Source organism: Thunnus thynnus, chromosome 18 (assembly GCF_963924715.1).
Source record: "Thunnus thynnus chromosome 18, fThuThy2.1, whole genome shotgun sequence".
Classification (NCBI taxonomy): domain Eukaryota; kingdom Metazoa; phylum Chordata; class Actinopteri; order Scombriformes; family Scombridae; genus Thunnus; species Thunnus thynnus.
Window position 1 is genome coordinate 13,503,796 of NC_089534.1, and position 18,260 is coordinate 13,522,055.

An 18,260-nucleotide genomic window follows, 5' to 3' on the forward strand; every position below is an offset into this window, starting at 1 on the left:
CACAATGGCTCTGCCTGGCCAGTTAGCTGTCATCTGTCACACTCTGGTGAAACCACTTTTCTTCAGTTGAGTCAGCATGACCCAGACAACCCAGTTTATAATCTACTTTGTCATAAAACAATCTTACATTGTAGCCTGACACCAGTAGGGGGAGTCCAACATTTATGGTTGCCTTCCAGTCAGACGACTCCTCACAGATGTACCTTTTTATTATTGAGTCATAGAGAGAAAGAGACACAGTAGTCATCCTGTAAGCCCTATCAGATTGTTTCCCTGTCTCTGCCATGAGGATATCTGAAAAACATCTGAACAGATATCCATTCAATTTGGTAGAAAGCCCAGCTTTGAGCCAAGAACACTTTAGAATTTGGCAGTTGAATCTGAGATTTTTGCCATTTGACAATTGGCAATGAAACTAATGGTGAGAGAAGGACTTTACTCCAAATCCGAGTGGTATATTTGTTGGGTCAGTGAATCAAATAATTAAAGTGGTGCCTTTGGGTCCTTATAGCGAGCTGGAGAATTGAAGCATTGATGATGGTTTGGTGTAATAGTGACTCAGTCAGTATCCAGACTTGCCTAGAAGGCTGTTTTCACATCCGTCTGCTAAAAGTGGAAAGTTTTTCTGTGCTCACCTTAGATCTGAGTTGAAGAGTTGTGTAGCCATGAGCAAGATTTGTGACATAATAACAATTTGGTCCAGGTCCAGTATGCAACTTACCCAAGAGCGATGTGGAAACTTGAAGCCACCAGTGCACAAACACTGAGAATGGACTTAACAGTGAAGTAGGAGACAACTTTTGTCCAACAGTTAAACTTTTGAAATGAAAAATAATTGCATATTCATAGATTCTGGATTTTTCAGTGAGGGAGGAGTAGTTATCAGCTGATATAGATTGAACATCATACCCGCTGCCTCTTTATGCCTTGCTGTTACACAAGAAACAGTGCGCTGTCACGGCCAAATGGAGCAGCAGTGATGTCACAGTGTACTGACCCCCCCCCCTCCGTCCCCTCCTCAGAGTACACTTTTACCTCACTGAAGCAAGGCGAGAAGTTCAACCCCTGGAGGTCGGTAAAAATATGATTTGTGGCTGATGTTAAGTTGCTCTGTAAGTTCTTCCAACAATCATAAATCATGTTTACAATGTTTTCTCACGTGGAAAGATTAGGTTTGTTTCACAGCAGCTCAGAGCCAGGATGACTCATTTTCCGGTTTCGTTCAAGCAAATGTCTTCACGCCTCCTATCCTTATCACACCTCACCTTGGAAAAATCCTTAGTGAGGCTGAAGTCTAACTCTGCTGAAGGTTGCTCTTATTCTCCTCAACATTTGAATCCTGATGAAATGCTTAGCTCACATAGAGGAAGAAAACAATAAGGTTATGACCAGTAATCAATCAGTCCTGTTTTACCCACTCCCAATTACATTACATCTTCATCAGGTCAGCTGTAATTGAATTACATGAACATTATGCAAGCTGTTAACTAATTACATTAGAGACCTGAGCATCTCTTGTGATTTCCATCGTGACGACGGTGCAAATTCAGGTCTTAGTTGTCCTTGCTTGTGTCTTGAGGGGAGAGCATGTTGAGATATATTGATTTTAGTTTTCCAGACATGACACATCATTATTCCTCTTCATTAAAGTTTAATTTATACCAGGTCATCCGTGACTTAATCACATCACAACTAATGTCATGTAGGACTACTTAGGGCGTTTAATTATTCTTTATGTGTGTATGCGTTTGTGTACGTATGAGTCATCACATGACCTCGCAAGGCCTGTGAGATGTAGGTCAGAGTGTGTGCTGTTGGGCCTGTGACTTACCCATTAAACTCTGTGGCCCTAAATTAAATGTGGCAACATGTAGCCCTGTGGATTCACAGGGAGTTTCATATCGCAGTCTGGTTGAGTAAAGCTTTCCTTACATATGTGTGTTGCTGTTTCAGCTCTGCTGGCGTTGCGTGGGAAGCCCCGGTTTAAATTTAGCACGGCGGCATATAGGCTCATGAGCTGTACACGGACCAGTATGCAGCGTCAGTGCGTCATCTTGGATCGATTCCAGATTCACAAATCACTTCTGCTCTGCTCCTATAACTTGAACCTCCTCATTTAGAGTTGTGGTTCAAATTTCAGCAACAGATACGCTCTTAATTTAATTGTTATCTGTGTTTTCCACTATCGATTTTACTTAGAAACAACTAAATACATGTCAGGAACATATACAGTACATAAAAGTCCACACCCATCATCCCAGCTAACCATCATAAAAAATTTAAAAGCATCAGCTCCGTCTGCTTCAGTGGAGCTGCTCGGTGACTAGCAGGTCAGACTGCAGTTGTACTGAGCAGCTGCCAGGTGATAATATGTGTATCTGTGTAGCAGTGTAGTCAGAGCAGAGTTCACAGTGAAACTTCCCTGAATAAATAAAGTGTATTTATTGTTTGTACATTAGATATAGTCTAGTAAGGAAAAATATAGTAATTTGCCATATCACATCAAGCCAAACATGCAGGATTGAAAGTTGTGCAATCAGGACAACATCATACTTGGCATTTATGTATTTTTTAGTTGCACTAGCAGCATGGCAGTGTCACTCCACCACTTTGGTCCAGACTGAAATATCTCAAACACTATCGGATGGATTGTCATGAAATTTTCTGCAGATGTTCATCGTCTGCACACGATTAATCCTAATGTCTTTTTCCTCAAGCACCAATCATGAGGTTGACATTTGTGGTTCAGGCTGAAATATCTTAACGATATTGGGTGGATCGGCTGTGAAATTTGCCAAAGGTATTCAAGGCTCCTAGAGGAAAAAATGTATTGTGATTTCCTGACTTTTAATCAGGTAAGCATTTCATTTTGGTCCAATACTTTGATTTATGACCATATACCTGCAAAACATATGACATCCCCCTCAGCTGTACTTTGTGTTGCATTCACAGAGGTACAGTTTTAAAAGTGGCAGTTCAAAAGCCTCAGTTACACTTAGTGGTGAAATGTTTCCTTGTAAACAGAGATTGTTTCTTTGCTCTTTTTTGTTTCTCTCTCTCTCTCTCTCTCTCACACACACACACACACACACACACACACAAACACAATAAGCCACGCCGCCTTGTAAACTCAGTGCCGTAGTCACAAACAGTCTTCCCTCCGTCCTTCTTTCACATTCAGTTACTGCTAAATGGGAAGGTCTGAGCTAAACACACATGCACAAACACAGACACAGAGCACTCCATTTCATCATCTGCGGTTGCCATGGTGACCGGGTGCATTTGGGGGGAAGTGAGTGTGTCCCTGGTGTTTGCCTGCTTCTCTGATTTGAAATGTGTGTGTGTTTGTGTGTGTGAGAAGATCTTCTAACCTTATCGTTCTGAATCTTGTCTGACGATCTTATTTCTTTGACAAGGAGCAGAGAGGAGTGATGAAGGGAAGAACAGAGGTGAGAAGTGAAGGGAAGAGGAGCAGAGAGGAGAGTGATAGATTGACAGAAATGAAAGAAGAAGGTGTTGGGTGTTCCATGTTGGAAATGCACTTAAATCTGAGAAGAAATCAGATTAAGATGCAGGGATTCATCCTCAAATTAAGTATATGTGTTTGTTTATTTGTAGAATGCCGGATGGAGTCTTATGATACCAGAGAGGAAGCAATTACTGACGTAATTAACATTAACAACACAGTATCTCACTGTGGAGGACAGACACAGGAGAAAAAGAACATCAAGTTGTTCAACAAGTTTCACTAAACTCACATGAAATATGTAACAGTGAATTGTGATTGTTCTGATTGTGTGTGAATGGGCCAAATTGATTGATTAATCAAGCCATATAAAATTAAATGATTAAGTAAAAATTAAATTAAATGCATTAATTAAATAATTTAATTAGTTGAATGAAATGATTACATCTAATCAAATAATTCAAGAAATGTAAATTAGATGACACATAACTATTATATAATATAAAGTAAACAGTTACATTTAAATGGTTCATGTTACCTGTAAGGCTCCCAAATATCTATGGATTATAAATGAATATAAAAGGGATTTTGATCATTTTATTCTGGGGAGAATAAAGACTCTTTATCTTACAGCAGTCATGTTACCAGACGCTGATCCTAATATATATAAAACAAAATCAATCAATGAAGATTTTAAGTAATTGCAGGAAAAAAATAGACTTTATCTAATAACAACCTCAGCTTACAGTAGTCTTGTTTGTTACATATTGTACTGAACGGCAAAGGAACACTGTGTAATGTGTCTATAACTCAGTCCAGTCACATGAAAATATTACAAATATTCTTTTTCTAACTGGACTATTACAGATTCCATTAGACTATTTTTCACTGTGGAAACACTGAATATGCAAAGCAGCGACAGAAATCTGTCATTTGTGACAAATGCACTTTGCAGCTGTTCGCTAGTTTAAACCGTTTTCTGCTCTGCGGATCACTGATTGCCACCAGCGTGTCTCAAGCTGATTAGAGCTGCTGCTGCTGCTTTCCAAAACGTCAAAATCATTACATAGAGAATACCTTTCTGCAGTTTACAGTCCCGGGTTGCTGCTGGAAAAACTGTACATTAAATCAAATCTGAAGGAAAACCAGAGAAGGCCTAAACTTGTCTGTCTGTCCATACACTTTACACTGGCAGAATAAATTATTTTTCAGGTAGATCTACAAACAGTAAGTGACATTTTACTTTCTTTAAAGAGGAACTTCACCACTGTGAATATGATGATTTCTTAAAACTAGGTCACCTATGTAGTAGAAATGTGCAATTATTTTTTAAATTGATGCCCTATGACAGGATAAAACTGAGAAAAAGGCTGTAGATTCTCCATATCACTCTAAAGGGCAAATCCTACAACAACCAAAATGCATTGCGTGCAGTCCCATCCAAATCTACCGATGGTGTGTTTGCAATGAAGACGTTTCCCAGCAGAGCGGCTGGTTAGTAGAGACAAGTTAGCATGAGCAGCGTTATATCTCTTTACTGAGGCTTATTTTCATTTACAAAATGTTTTTCCTCGTCAAGTCAAGTTATATCGTACCGGTGTGCAAGAATCATAACGGCACACTGGAGCTAGTTATGCAGATCATTGCAAATTTACCGAGAGCTGCACACAAGCCAGAATGCTGCCAGCGGACAGTCAAATAACCTCAGTCTGCAGTCTCAAATTCAACTCGGTTTGGGAAACAAATATGGACGGAGGGGTGTAAAACTGCAACCAAATGCTCTTTCTTTTATCGCTATGGACGACAAGGAACTGAGAGCTAATTTTGCTCAAGCTGGATGCAGCTGCATAAGCTACAGATAACACACAGTCGCTGATGTGCTGTTCTGTATTCAGCGTTGGCAAAGTCTGATATGATATTCTGTGAGAAAACAGAGTCAGGTTTACCAAAGTTTTCAGTTCTGTCTCTGTTCTTTCTGCTGATCCTCACCCGTCATCGAGTGATGCTGCAAAACCTCTCCGGCTGCGGCTGTAACACAGCTCCAGTGGTCGCTTTCTAACCCTTTCCACAGCATGATATTTGGCCTCATAACTTACAACAGTAGCGCCACATCTTTGATACAACATAGTAAAGCTTTAAATTCACATTGAAGTCGTCCCACCTGCTCAGCAGCATGTGTGTGTGTGGCAAGACGGTAGCAAACAGTGAGATCTTCATCAGTGATGATTAAGGTTCTGTTGCTAGGTGAAGTTCTAGGTTAATACAGCTGCTGCTCAAGGACGAACTGAACATTTTGAACAATGGAAATTGCTCAGAGAAGATTAGACAGAATAAATCAGTGTGACATGAAATATCTACGACACAAAACAAAACAAAATCTGCATCTCCTCTGTGTGGAGAGTCTTACTGTCTTTTAGCCACAAACAAAGCCTGAAGTTACAGTATTTCACAGGCTGAGTGGGGTGTATTTGTCTTTTCAGAAGAGTTTTTGCGTCTGTTGGAGCCTCAGTGCAGCTGGTGTGTGTGTGTGTGTGTAGCAGCCTGGACTCTGGTAAACATTTCTTTGTGCGTGCCCTCTGCTCATTTGCGGCTTTGGAAGTTTCTTCTACAGTGTCAACAGTTAGATAGGAGCTGATATTTGCTACAGTAATACTTAGTATGTCTGTGTGCTGCGTGGGTGGGAATGTTTGGGTACATTTGCAATTGTGTGTGTCTCACTAATAAGGACAAAATATTTGAGCAGCTTTTATGGATCTAGAAGATTTGCTGACTTCAGGGACTTTTTTTTTCCCTGATTGAGGCAAAGCAGATCAAATCTTTCATCCCTGTATAAAGTAAACCAAATTTGGTTAAGACTCCATTTGCATAAAAACAGGATCAAACAACATCAAAAATATTTCCTCAGAAATCAGTTTTGTGTTTCGTGAGGGACTGACAACAATGTGTGTTTTTAATTTGTGGTGTTTCTGCTTCTCATTCACACCCACAGACATGCCCGGTCAATAACAGCACACACAATGTGCGGTGACATTTCCCTGCAGTGTAAATTGCAGCGGATATTAACACAGAGTCAACATAAATCTCTATTTGAGGCTGGAAAGACAGATAAGAGGCTGTCAGATACATCTTTGACAGACAATGAGAAGTGAAAATGAACCATCAATAAATCCTCAGCTTCCTCTTTGTTTGTCACCATTTTCCTTTAATGACAAACACACACAAGCAAAATCAAACTTTTTCACCAATTTATTATAAACCTGATATTTTCTGCCCTCCAGACAATGCCATGAAAACGACCAAATAAGATATCGCTGACAGTGTAAATATAATCCTTTTAATTATTCTTTCAGTGTTATCGTGTTTTCGTGATGCAGCCACAGGGAACGTTTCAAAACTCAACCTTGTCGGTGGATTCAGTGCTTGTAGGAAACTCCGACACTCAAGAGCTGTCCGCTGACCTGCAGCTTTTTCCACACAAGAACTGCCAGATTCACATCACATGATTCTCCTCATAGCGTTTGCTTGTAGTGTGTTTCATTCAGTAGGTTTGATTTTCTGACGTCACAGGTCTTGAATGAATCTAGATAGACACTAAAATCTGCCTAGTGGCACCTCTAAAGCTCACTAATTAACTTGTTTAATCTGTACACACAAAAAAGGAAAAACAAGTTTAGCAGGGAGTTATGAAACTTATGAATAATTTCTTCATCCGCTATATACATGCATTGTTTCCTGCTGTGTTGCACATGGCAATTTGAATCTCATGCAGGAAAGGCGATGTAGCCAGTAACAAAGATAAACTACTATATAATTTAATTACAGAATGCAAACATCTCTTTTTCATGGGATTTATTGATATAAGCAAAATATAAGAATATCACTGGACATATCCTGAAGTTGGGGAAGCTAATTAGGCTGTGGCTCAGGATCGGCAGTTCGATCCCCAGCTCTTCCTAACCATGTGTTAAAGTGTCCCTGAGCAAGACACTGAACCCCGAGTTGCTCCCAATGGTCAGGACAGCACCTTGCATGGCAGCTTTGCCACCATTTGTATGTGAGTGGGTGAATAAGAGGCAAAAATTGTAAATCGCTTTGTCCATTAAGGTAGAAAGTCGCTATATAAGTGCAGTCCATCTATCATGTCAAACAGAAAATGTGTGTCTGTCCGTCTGGCTGCATAAAAGAATCGACTGTGTCTAACTGCTTTAAAGTGCTTTAAAGTGACATAAGTCAGTGTGTGCAAAACCCTTTTTTATTCATTCACAGGAAACAAACAACCATCACTGACATTTCTTGGCACACATAAAAACAATTCAACCAAAGTTGACTTCCTTCACACACTCAGTCAGAACCTCCTCCTCCAGTGTTTAACAGTGAGAGCATCTTCACGTCCTCCGTAACAGTTCAGAACAACAGCTCAGACAAAAAGACAAACTCCTGACCCCTCTGTCACCCCGCTCACTCCTTTATTTACTCCTCTACCAGACTACAATGTAGCCTGCTGCCCACTCACACAACATAGTTCAAAAACAGCCTTTTACTGTCTGGAAATTCAACTCATTAAAAATGAAGGCTGCCTGTCAATACTCACATTTGTACTTTGGCCCACTGGTGAGCCTTTTTCACACTTAATTTATTGTGTGTTTATTTATAAAGGACTGCTGATGTGTATTGTGTGTTAGTGTTGGTCCACTGAGTCTGTGAAGAAAAATGAGCTGATTACCAGGCTGCGCGAAGAGCAGACGGCACCAACTGTGTCTGTGTCATCACTAAAGCTGATTGAATCTCCAGGTTGCTTCCACAGAGGAAACATCATTGATGTCTGCTCAGCTCAGAATCGGGATCATTTATCTACATTTACACGCTGCTTTACTTTAATAGTCTTTTTAATTTCTCTCCACTGTTTTACTCTTTTTGTTTCTCTCATGATACAGTTCACATTTCTGTAACTACCACTCTTTTCATGTCGCACTCTCTGCACTTAAGCGTGATTTTGCACACCATGAATCGGTGCTTGTGTTTTAAACCCACCTGACAGCAGGTGTTTATCTCAGCAAATTAACAGAAAATGGTGCTTGAGGTAATTTGGAAAGTGGTATTTCAGTTTGTCAAGCACATTGTTTATTATACTGTGTAGTGTGTGAGGTGACAGTTTATCACAGCAGCAGGCAGCAAATTGTTGTAAATTTGTAGAATTGTAAAATGTAGTAAAAATGTGTGTGAATAGGAGGGACGTGTCTATGCACAGAAGTATTCAGGAAAGTTAATGTCAAAACTTTAAAGAAATATACATATAAAAAAATGTGTGAGCAGCATTTTTATGTTGAGGAAGTTGCACTTAATTGTTACTAATTGGGATAGTTTGATTCTAACGATGCATCCTGTAAGACGATCACATGTTCTATATGTTAAGTCTAAGACTAAGACTTCAGTTTCTTAATACATTGTTTATTTGACAGGTTTTCTCACTTTGCACTCCATTAGTTTTTCTTTGTGTTTACTTCAGCGTTCAAATGTGATTTTAAATTATCATTCCTGAAGAGAGAAATAGTGATAGCTTGGATAAACTGTTTTAAATGTTGTATATAAAAAAAAATTCCAGTGTCACTCTGGCTGTAATTATTCAGCTCAGTAGCTAAACAAATGCAAGTCATGTGCGCTCCTACAAGCGTTAAAATAAGGCCGTAATTTCTGCTTTCCTTGCTGTATGACAGAGAGCGAGCATCGTTTTTCCTAATAGATTCTGTGTATCTGTATGTGGATGAGCGGAGGGAGGCGGGGGGTTTAGCTTGTTCATATTCTAGTCATGCTTGAGTCACCTTGCAGCACAGGCTCTTCACCGCAAATAATTGCTCCCTCTACCTCCCCCTCCCTCTGCATGCCCTTCAATTTCTTAAAATTATTATTGTGATAATTGCCAGCTCTCAGCCCACGGCCTCGGTGAGATGGTCTCTATTTTCAAATTCTATTATTATTAAGATGCATGTGTGTGCGGATTTGGCACTTACTATATGCTGCTGTCGATTGAAATAGGAGGAAAAAGTGAGATCCGTGAGGTGATGAGTATAGTGAGCTGGCCAGAAATAACAAACACACACACACACACACACACACACAGATATGTGTACTCGGTAAGGCAGATGGTGGCATGAACTGAGATGGAAATAGAAAGAGAAAAGAGGGTAAAAAAAGGGAAAAAAAGAAGAAGAGGATATTTGTTCTTCAGAGCAAAAGCAGAGAACAACCCTTTGGGCTTCAGAGAGTTCACAAACACACACACGCACATGCACACACGTACACACACACACACACAGAGCACACACCAGGATCACCGGGCTGTATGTGGACACTGGCCAAGTTTAGCTGCTTTTTTGTTTTGTTTTGTTGTTTTATTCTAAAAATCTCCCCAAAGCTCAATAACAATCACAATAGTGGGTCATCTCAGTGGCTACATACAAAAATACCAGTAAAACAGAAAGAAAACCAGAAATACTAACTAAAATCATACAACTAACTATAAAAACTACAAAACTTAGTATGACTAGTATGCATTATATGCAAATGTCTGAATGTCAGATTGTGTGAAAATTAAAGGGATCCGCCAAAACTGTGGATCCTACATTTCCCATAATGCAACTCAACTGTGTCTGTGTTGGGGCATGTTTGTACTGCAACACAGGCTTTCTGTTAAAAACGTCAAGCTAAAAAACATCATCAGGCTTATTTTCCAGGACTCAAAGATGGCGCCTGTTCACTTGAGTGAAAATTCATTGTAAGCCCAAAAAGTTTTCTAGCTTCTATGTTTTGCGGCCCACTGGATATGGGCAGTAGTGTTTCTCCCGCTGGCCTCGCCCCTTAGTTCCTGCTCGGCCCACAGACTTTACACTGGGATGACGTATCCAGCTCTCTTAACACATCCATATTATTATCTCAGACTTTAGAAATGTCCTTCCAGAGCCACAGAAGACATTATACAACTGTTCTCACAGGCTGAGAATTACTCCTCATATTGTAGTAAACAACAAAGTGACCTGCATGTGTAAAATCGGTGAAATGCCCCCTTTTTTGTGCTTGGACTTCCTCATTTTTCCTGCTTGACTGAACCTAACTGGCTTATTGATCCCAGACTCAGCTTGTTGACATGATAGATATATTGGAGGGGAATGATGATACACAACCGTGGGAAAGAGGTGTAAAGGAGAACTTGTCTGCTGTTCATACTGTGCAGAAAACAAGAAGATGGTATGTTGTTCAAGCTTAAATTGACAGTGAAGGACTTGAAATATTCCCCTAAGTACTTAAGTATATACTCAGACAGTTTTTGCTCTCAAGAAGAAGATATCATCCTCCTGTCACAGGTCCTATAAATATTCAGCACTAGCATTATGGATGATTTCCGTTCATGATGAGACACAGCAGGTATGAGAGACTGACAACTTGCATGAGACGAGCTAATTAGAGTTGGGATAGCAGCTCCCTACATCCATTAGTCTCATATTAATTAAATTAGTATACTGGTGTACATTTCCAGATTAGGGGAACCAATTCAGTATCTACGGTAGTAAACAGTTTTGTGGCCTCAGGCTCAATCAGCCCACTAAATTAAATGAAAGTTATTGAGATATACAATTCTTGATGTTCAAATGAAGACATTTTCCAAGTGGAGAGTGCTCCTGCCACATGAAATCTGTTGTAATTTTGCTGCCAATTCCTCCGTATGACGTTAATTCAGCAGATAAAGGTGTGACTCAGGGACAGCTGAAGATCAAACTCCAAGAGGACGAGTGTAAAATGAGTCAATCATGTTGGACAGGTGATTACAAATGTGCCCTTCACCCATCCATCCACCCATCAGCCCTGTCTCTTCTTGGCAAGCTGTTAATGCTCGGCGAGTAGTTATGAATCACGTTGAATCTGCACCATCACAGCACTATATCACACTGTACAGATCAGCTGATGACTAATCACAGTATCAGCTATGCGGCGTTACTCAGTGCAGTTCAACAGATTCTCACATTAGGAGGGAAGCTGTGAAACAACAGAGCTGGCAGGGTCTCACACCCTGGTGACCTCGTTTTACGAGAGCTCAAACTGACTTCATATATTTAAAGGTAATGTTGATGTTGGAAAGCTAAAATACCAAAAAAAAAAAAAAACAGCAGAGCGTCAGTTCAGTCTCTCTGCTGCCATTGAGACAGATGTGAGGCTTCCTTCACTGCGTCTGCTTTAAACCTCCTGAATGTCAGCAGAGGGAAGAGGAAGGTCATTATCGTTTGTCAAATGTCTCATTATTATGCTGAATTGAAATCATTTCTGCATTAACTCACTGTCCACCCATCTGCCTCCTGCTGTTCGTTAGGAGTCATGACTTTGCTTACAGATGCTTTTAGTCTTTTCTGGCTGATACAGTACGGACTCCACGTGCCGGCAAGAATGATAAGGTGTAATGCAACAGCGACAATCACGCACAGTCTGTCCTGAGACGAGGTCTAATCAGGTAAAGTGAATCATCTGTTTATGAAGGGGCCTTTGTACATTCAGACCTCTGCTCTGATTGAAGTTGAGCAGAATTACTGTGTGTCAACAAAGTCCATATACAATAAAAATTAATAGTGTGTGGTGTAATAGAAGAGTAAAAATTATGTCACCCAAGCAGTCTGTGTCCACCCACACAGTCTTTAAGAGGCCTAATCAGGCACGTGTGTGGGAAGGGCTTCATAGCTTTGCAAAGGTTAACAAAAGAGCACCAAAGGTTCAACTCTTAAAGACTCCAGCTGGCATTTTTTATATAGTTTCTATGTTGCAAGTGCCATAAAAAGCCCAAAAACCGTCTCTTGGTACTTTTTCAACTCGCCCGTCAAGCCCGTTCATTCCTACTGAAGATGTAATTCTTTAAAAACACATCACAAATGTACTTTAATGTTGAAAAAAGGGGTGAATATTTCCCTTTAACAGCTGCACACTGTTGTTTTTAGCAAATGTTACTCAAACAGGAGTAAATAGTGCGTTTGTTGGGGGACTATTTCAGCCACAGATTTGGTGCAACGGTGAGTATTTATGGCAGTAGGAAGGTGTGTGTGGGATTGACTCAAATAAACTACAACACCCATGTTCATAGTAATAAAGCAACATGTCACCCAGTGCAACGCTATGGTTACTGATATGTTTATCATAGTTTATTGACAATGATGGTGTGGCATAGTGGAGTTAAGAGGATTTTACTACAGGCAATACTTGTTAGTAGGATCAATTCATTGCTGTTTTTTGTCTTTTCATGGGATTTTTGCATCTAAATAAGAAAAAATATATAATATTATCAGACTTTTAAAAAAATTTAACATCTTTTGATTTTTTTAGAAGCAGTGGGTTTTAAATTCTTGATGAACATGTTGAAATGTATCATTTGAACTGCTATTATTCACACTGCCAGCATTCAAATACTGTACAATGAAGTTAAGGCTTATAAAACAGTTCTTTTTAAAATAACGCCTGATGAATTTAAAGTCTTGCCTTCCCCCCCCACAAAATGGATATGACATTTTAGAAACAAACCTTTCCATAATAATCGGTGTTTGGCATTTAGGTTTCACGTTTAGAGAAACATAATAACAAATAATAATGCAGTCCTGTTGGACACTGTTCAATAACATTTCTTCATGAGCCTTATAATAGAGTTGAAGTTTGCAATGTATAGCAACCTTAAAATAATGTCCTTCTTGATATAAACATAGATATACTACACATAAACACACACAATCTGCACATACATGTACACTCGCACTGGAATCAGGAGACAGAGAAGGATATTGGTTTTGAATCTCATATCCTGGTTTTATTGTTCAAACATGGCAGAACAAGATATACAACACGGTACAAACAACGCAGCCACACGTTCCGACATACACACGGACCAATGGAAAGACAAACAGAAAAGACACACACACACACACACAGCTCCTAGTCGTCATGATTGATAGAGACAAGAATTTCTCTGGGGAACCACTGATCAAACATCCCACAGACACACTGTGTGAACTCACACTCACACTCACACACACACACATACACACACTCTCACAGACAGATGAACACACTAACCATACAGGCCAACAGGACAACTTGTGTATTAAAGGGGATTTTAAGGAGATTAAGGATCCGGTGACAGTAAAAGATCAAAACGAAAATGTTCCAAGTCCACCTTAAAACAGAATTCACCTTTGTTATTGACATTTCAATGAGCCCACAGTGGCAGCACTTAAGTGGGTTTCACAGGGATGAGAGCACATCTGTTCGCACAAGAGGGAAACAAACCTCATGAGGCTGAAAATCTGAGTCTCTGTGTCTCTGTTCATGTACACAGAAACTCATTTAACTTATATCACAAATAACATAAATTCTGTTTTATGGTGGACGTTTTTTTTTTTTTTACATTTAACTCAAGAATCCAACTCTTTAGCCGCAGGATAACATTTAAGAGACTTTGGCAAAATCTCACAGCACAATGAGCCATCATCACTCAAATCAGCCACGTTGGCTAAAAAAATGTCACCTATGCATTGTCACCATGAGCACTTACAGGAAAACAAAAATCACATCAAACTGTTTCTTAGTGACTGAAGGCCACTTTGTACAGAGGTGATTGGATTTTAACAGCTTGTATATATTTAACCTGCTCTCTGAAAATTGAAACAAAAAGACAAATAAAAACAGAAATTCAGAATTTTGTGCTTTTTTTTCACCTTCAAATGCAGAATGAGTGTTCTTACTCTCATTTTAAATTAATGTATGTTTTTTTTCACATAAAATTCATTTCTCAAACAGGGAAGCCATTCTGCTGCAACAGCAAAGCAAATAAATAGTTTAAAAAAAAAAGGAAAAAAAAGGATAAAATAACATTTAATTTCAGCGTAAACCAATCACCTTCATCAGCTGTATCATCATCTTGCTGTCAGTTGAAAACCTCATCTTCAGGAAGTCACGTTTTTTTTTTTTTTTTAACAAATCCAGACAATCTCCCTTAATTTCACAATGATGCCCGTGTGTTTAGTGAATGGCTTGAATAGATGTATGAGCTGTGGGGTCAAACCCAGTGCACAAAAGGCCAATTTCATTTTCAAGTTTGACAAAAAAAAAAAAAAAGAAGAAGAAGAAGAAGAAGAAAAAAAAAAAGATGGAAGACACTGAAATTAAGAGCCGGAGGGTTTTCAGCCGACAGCAGCGATTGTCTTAAGTTAACCTCCCCGACATCAGCATCACCATCCGAATGACAGCGTCCGCCGTCGGCTTGGCTTTAACTGCTCTTACATGTACAGTACAACTAGTCAGCATAAATACTCCCAATAAACACTGAGCCTGTTGCAGACTTTAAGACGACTGTACAGAAAACCCACAGAATTAATGAATGGATCATCTGTGCGGTCTGCTGCTGCTGCTGCTTTAAATTCAATTCACAGAAGAAAAGTGACATTATGTGGAAAACTTAATAATTATTAAAGTACATTTATGCATGATCAGACAGGAAGCTTAGTGATTAATTTAATGCCTGTGTCTTACAGCAAAAACAGCCAGTCATGAAAAAATCTGTTTTCAATGAGACGTTAATGGAGTTTTCGGCATTAATGGAGTAAAACTGCGTTCTTGGCAGCTCATAGTGTATTGTAGCAGTGTTATTATACTTTTAGTATCCCCAATTTAGTGTCTGACATCTCTTGTAAAGTTAGTGTTATTAGTGGAGATAAAGTCATGTGATAAAGGGAAACCAAACTTATGCACAGTCAGTATGTGCAGGGTGTCTCCCAGTGAGTGTTTGTGGACCCAAACAAAAAGCTGGTATCACTTAGTGTCTATTTCAAAAAAATTAATTCAGAGCTTATAATTGAATTTATCTTAATTTGATGATTGTCTCAGTGCTGCCTCTATAGGACACACTTGGTTAATACAACAGTAATATACGATACTTAAAGCGTGGCGGGGGCCAGATCACTTTCTATAAATGTAGAAAACAGGCAGAACTGCAGTTTGGCATGCAGACAGACATCTTATGAAAAAAGTTAAATAAAATCCTGGAAGTTACCTGAAGTGGATGAACTGAAAGTGCTTTGAACCCAAACTCGCTGCAAATAACAACCGGTAGAACGAAAATTCACACAGACCGAGTCCAACACACTGTAGTTCATACTGAAGTCTGAAGAATCCAACCAGTCACGACTCAGACTCGGGCATTTAAACCAGCTCTTTTCATCTGATGAGTAATCTTTTGTGGATGATGACAGCGCTGGTTTGCCCAAATAAAACATATGCTCAAAGAGAAGTACGAATTTTCTTCACCTGAAACAACTAAGTCAAGGAGAAAGGACATTTTTCTTTTTTTTTTTTTTACCTCGAGGATAAACCAAACAGTAAATCAAATTCTCTACAAAACATTATATATCAGTTACTCTAAAAGGGCAGTTTGTAAGTGACAGGTCACAGTGAACCCTACGTGTGTCTCTAGAGGAGTGCTTCACATATGTTTTCTGGGTTTGACGTGCAAACACAGACCCACAGCTGAGTGAGGACCGAGGGACGTGTCCTGGGATCCTCGAATACCAGAGTTTGTGGGTTAACTAGCAGGCTTAGCTAGCTGGCCTTATTTGGGATGGTCGCCTAGCGTTGATCTCAAGCTACATTTTTTTTTATTTAACTAGCACTGTGTCAAGCTAGGTTAGGTGGGCAGATAGCTAGCATGACTGGCTAGCTAGTCAGCATACTGGGCTGACTGGTTGGCTGGTTCAGGCTTTGAGCCCAGGGCTTACTGACTCTTCTCATGGTTTAGCCAGGCCTGGCTGATGTTTTCTGGGCGGCTGGTTTGTCAGTCTTCAGTGCCTCAGTCCGATGATGTCACTTCCTGTTGTCTGTGGTGGAATTAGCTGTAGTGTCCGTATTTGTTGCTTCAGTGTTTCCGGGGGGCTGCATTGCTGTGGCGTTAGGCCCGCCCCCATTTTGAAGTGTTTCCTGTTTGTATTGTTGCAAGGCGCGATTGACAGCGTCTTCGACCAATCGCTTGCTGACCCTCAGTAGCTCTGCCTCATCGGGCTCAGACCGGCGACGCCCACCTGAGTAGAAGAAGCACAACAAAAGCAAATATTATATACATTATCATATTCAACACATCGATACATCTGTACATCATCACTCACGAATACAACACACCGAAAACTGTCTTCTTGAATCCCTCTAGTTAGTTTATGTAACAAAACAAAACAAAAACCTTCCAAAAACAACCAGAGACCCAAGAGATCAGATCTAGCACGATTAGTAGCCTAGACGTTCTCAATATCTCTTCTTTAAACTTGCATTAATTCACTTTTTGGCCACTTGGGGGCAACACAACAAGTTGTAAACACAACACTAACATTATAAAATGTTTTAGCAAACAGTTGCTTATTTATACATTCAGCAAACACTGAGAAACGTTAGCATTCATTTGGAGTCGTGTTTCCGACCACATGATGAATACATGCCCAATATCAAATCTCCTTTTAGCTTTGTTTTGGTCACCACCGACTCCCGAGGGAAATATCTGACTCTTTTGCTGTTAAATGCGCCACAATGTTCACCAGCTAGTCACTAACTTTGTCTTCTGTTTGATGTTGGCCAGTGTACAGTCAGTTTATCTGAGCTTTTTGCTGAAAAACAGCTGCCTGCTGCGGCAGTCAAGTTATGGGCCATAAAGCCAAAAAAAACAAGCTAAACTGCAGGAAACAGCGGGATTGTTGACAATTCTGTGCTTGTTATTACAAGTGACCTCTTTCACATTACACATGACCATTTGACCCATTGTTCACAGGGAAAACGATTAGCTGCTTTAGCAGCTTTAAAGTAAATGAAGCAATATGAGCCTAGAATAACACTCTGAGATATTATCTACATTTAATATTATACCTAATTAATCATTTGAGTACATTTATTCATTTGGGGCTTTTAGTGACATCTTCTTTAGTGACACAGTCTTTTAAAATGAGCTAGAAATGTGTTCTTTTAGGAGCTTTAAATCAAAGTACAGCTTTGTTGTGTTACAGTGAATTGATGCCCTTTTCACTTCCTTTCAAGAGCTCAGACGATACATATGAGTACAATTTTCAGTCTATCTTCAAAGGAACAATAATCCATTTCCAACAATATACATACATTTTGAAGTCAAACCCTATTATCCAACCGATGATTTCTCACTGTGTTCGTGCGCAGCCTGGGTGGTTGTGCTCTGCTGTATGCGACGGGGATGACACATTCAAATTCTTAACTATAGTGACCTTTAACGACATAAAGACCAGTGTGGATTTGACTGCAATTCTAAGCCTCTTCCTGTGGCGTTTGGGTGTCTTTTTTTATATGATAGCAGGGCTGATTTCATTCTTATTCCAGTACATTCAAGATGAAAACAGAAAATAATGATTAATCTGACATTGATAAATGGAGATATTCATTCACTGATCACAGACTCTAGCAACAATAGATTAGATGTGATGGCAATAGACAAGATGTGACAGTTATCTAGTTGATAATAACAGATGAGGTAGACAACATCTCTCAACTCCTCTATATATGAATTTTGAATTCAATCTACCTCCTGGAGGGAGACATACAAAGCTCTTTTACTTTTGCTACAGACAAAATGGCAGTGGCATAGACGGGGAGTCACACAGACATAAAGCCAGTTAGAAAAAAAAAAAAAAAGTAGGGCAGAAAGTCAATAATTCATGTAGAAAGACAGTTAGATGTGCAGGCAGTAAGATAGACAGCCCACACTGAGCCA

General features: G+C 39.6%; 1 protein-coding gene across 2 annotated transcripts in view; it reads right to left on the reverse strand.

The window, feature by feature from the left end:
- Positions 1–13,272: 13,272 nt before the first annotated feature.
- Positions 13,273–18,260, reverse strand: part of LOC137168902 (A-kinase anchor protein 7-like) — a 43,504-nt gene continuing 38,516 nt past the window's right edge. For both annotated transcript variants that reach the window (XM_067571763.1, XM_067571762.1), the window contains one exon: positions 13,273–16,560. In XM_067571763.1, coding sequence (XP_067427864.1) covers positions 16,346–16,560 — 215 coding nt within the window. In that variant the 3' untranslated portion in view covers positions 13,273–16,345. The remainder of the gene's footprint in view (positions 16,561–18,260) is intronic.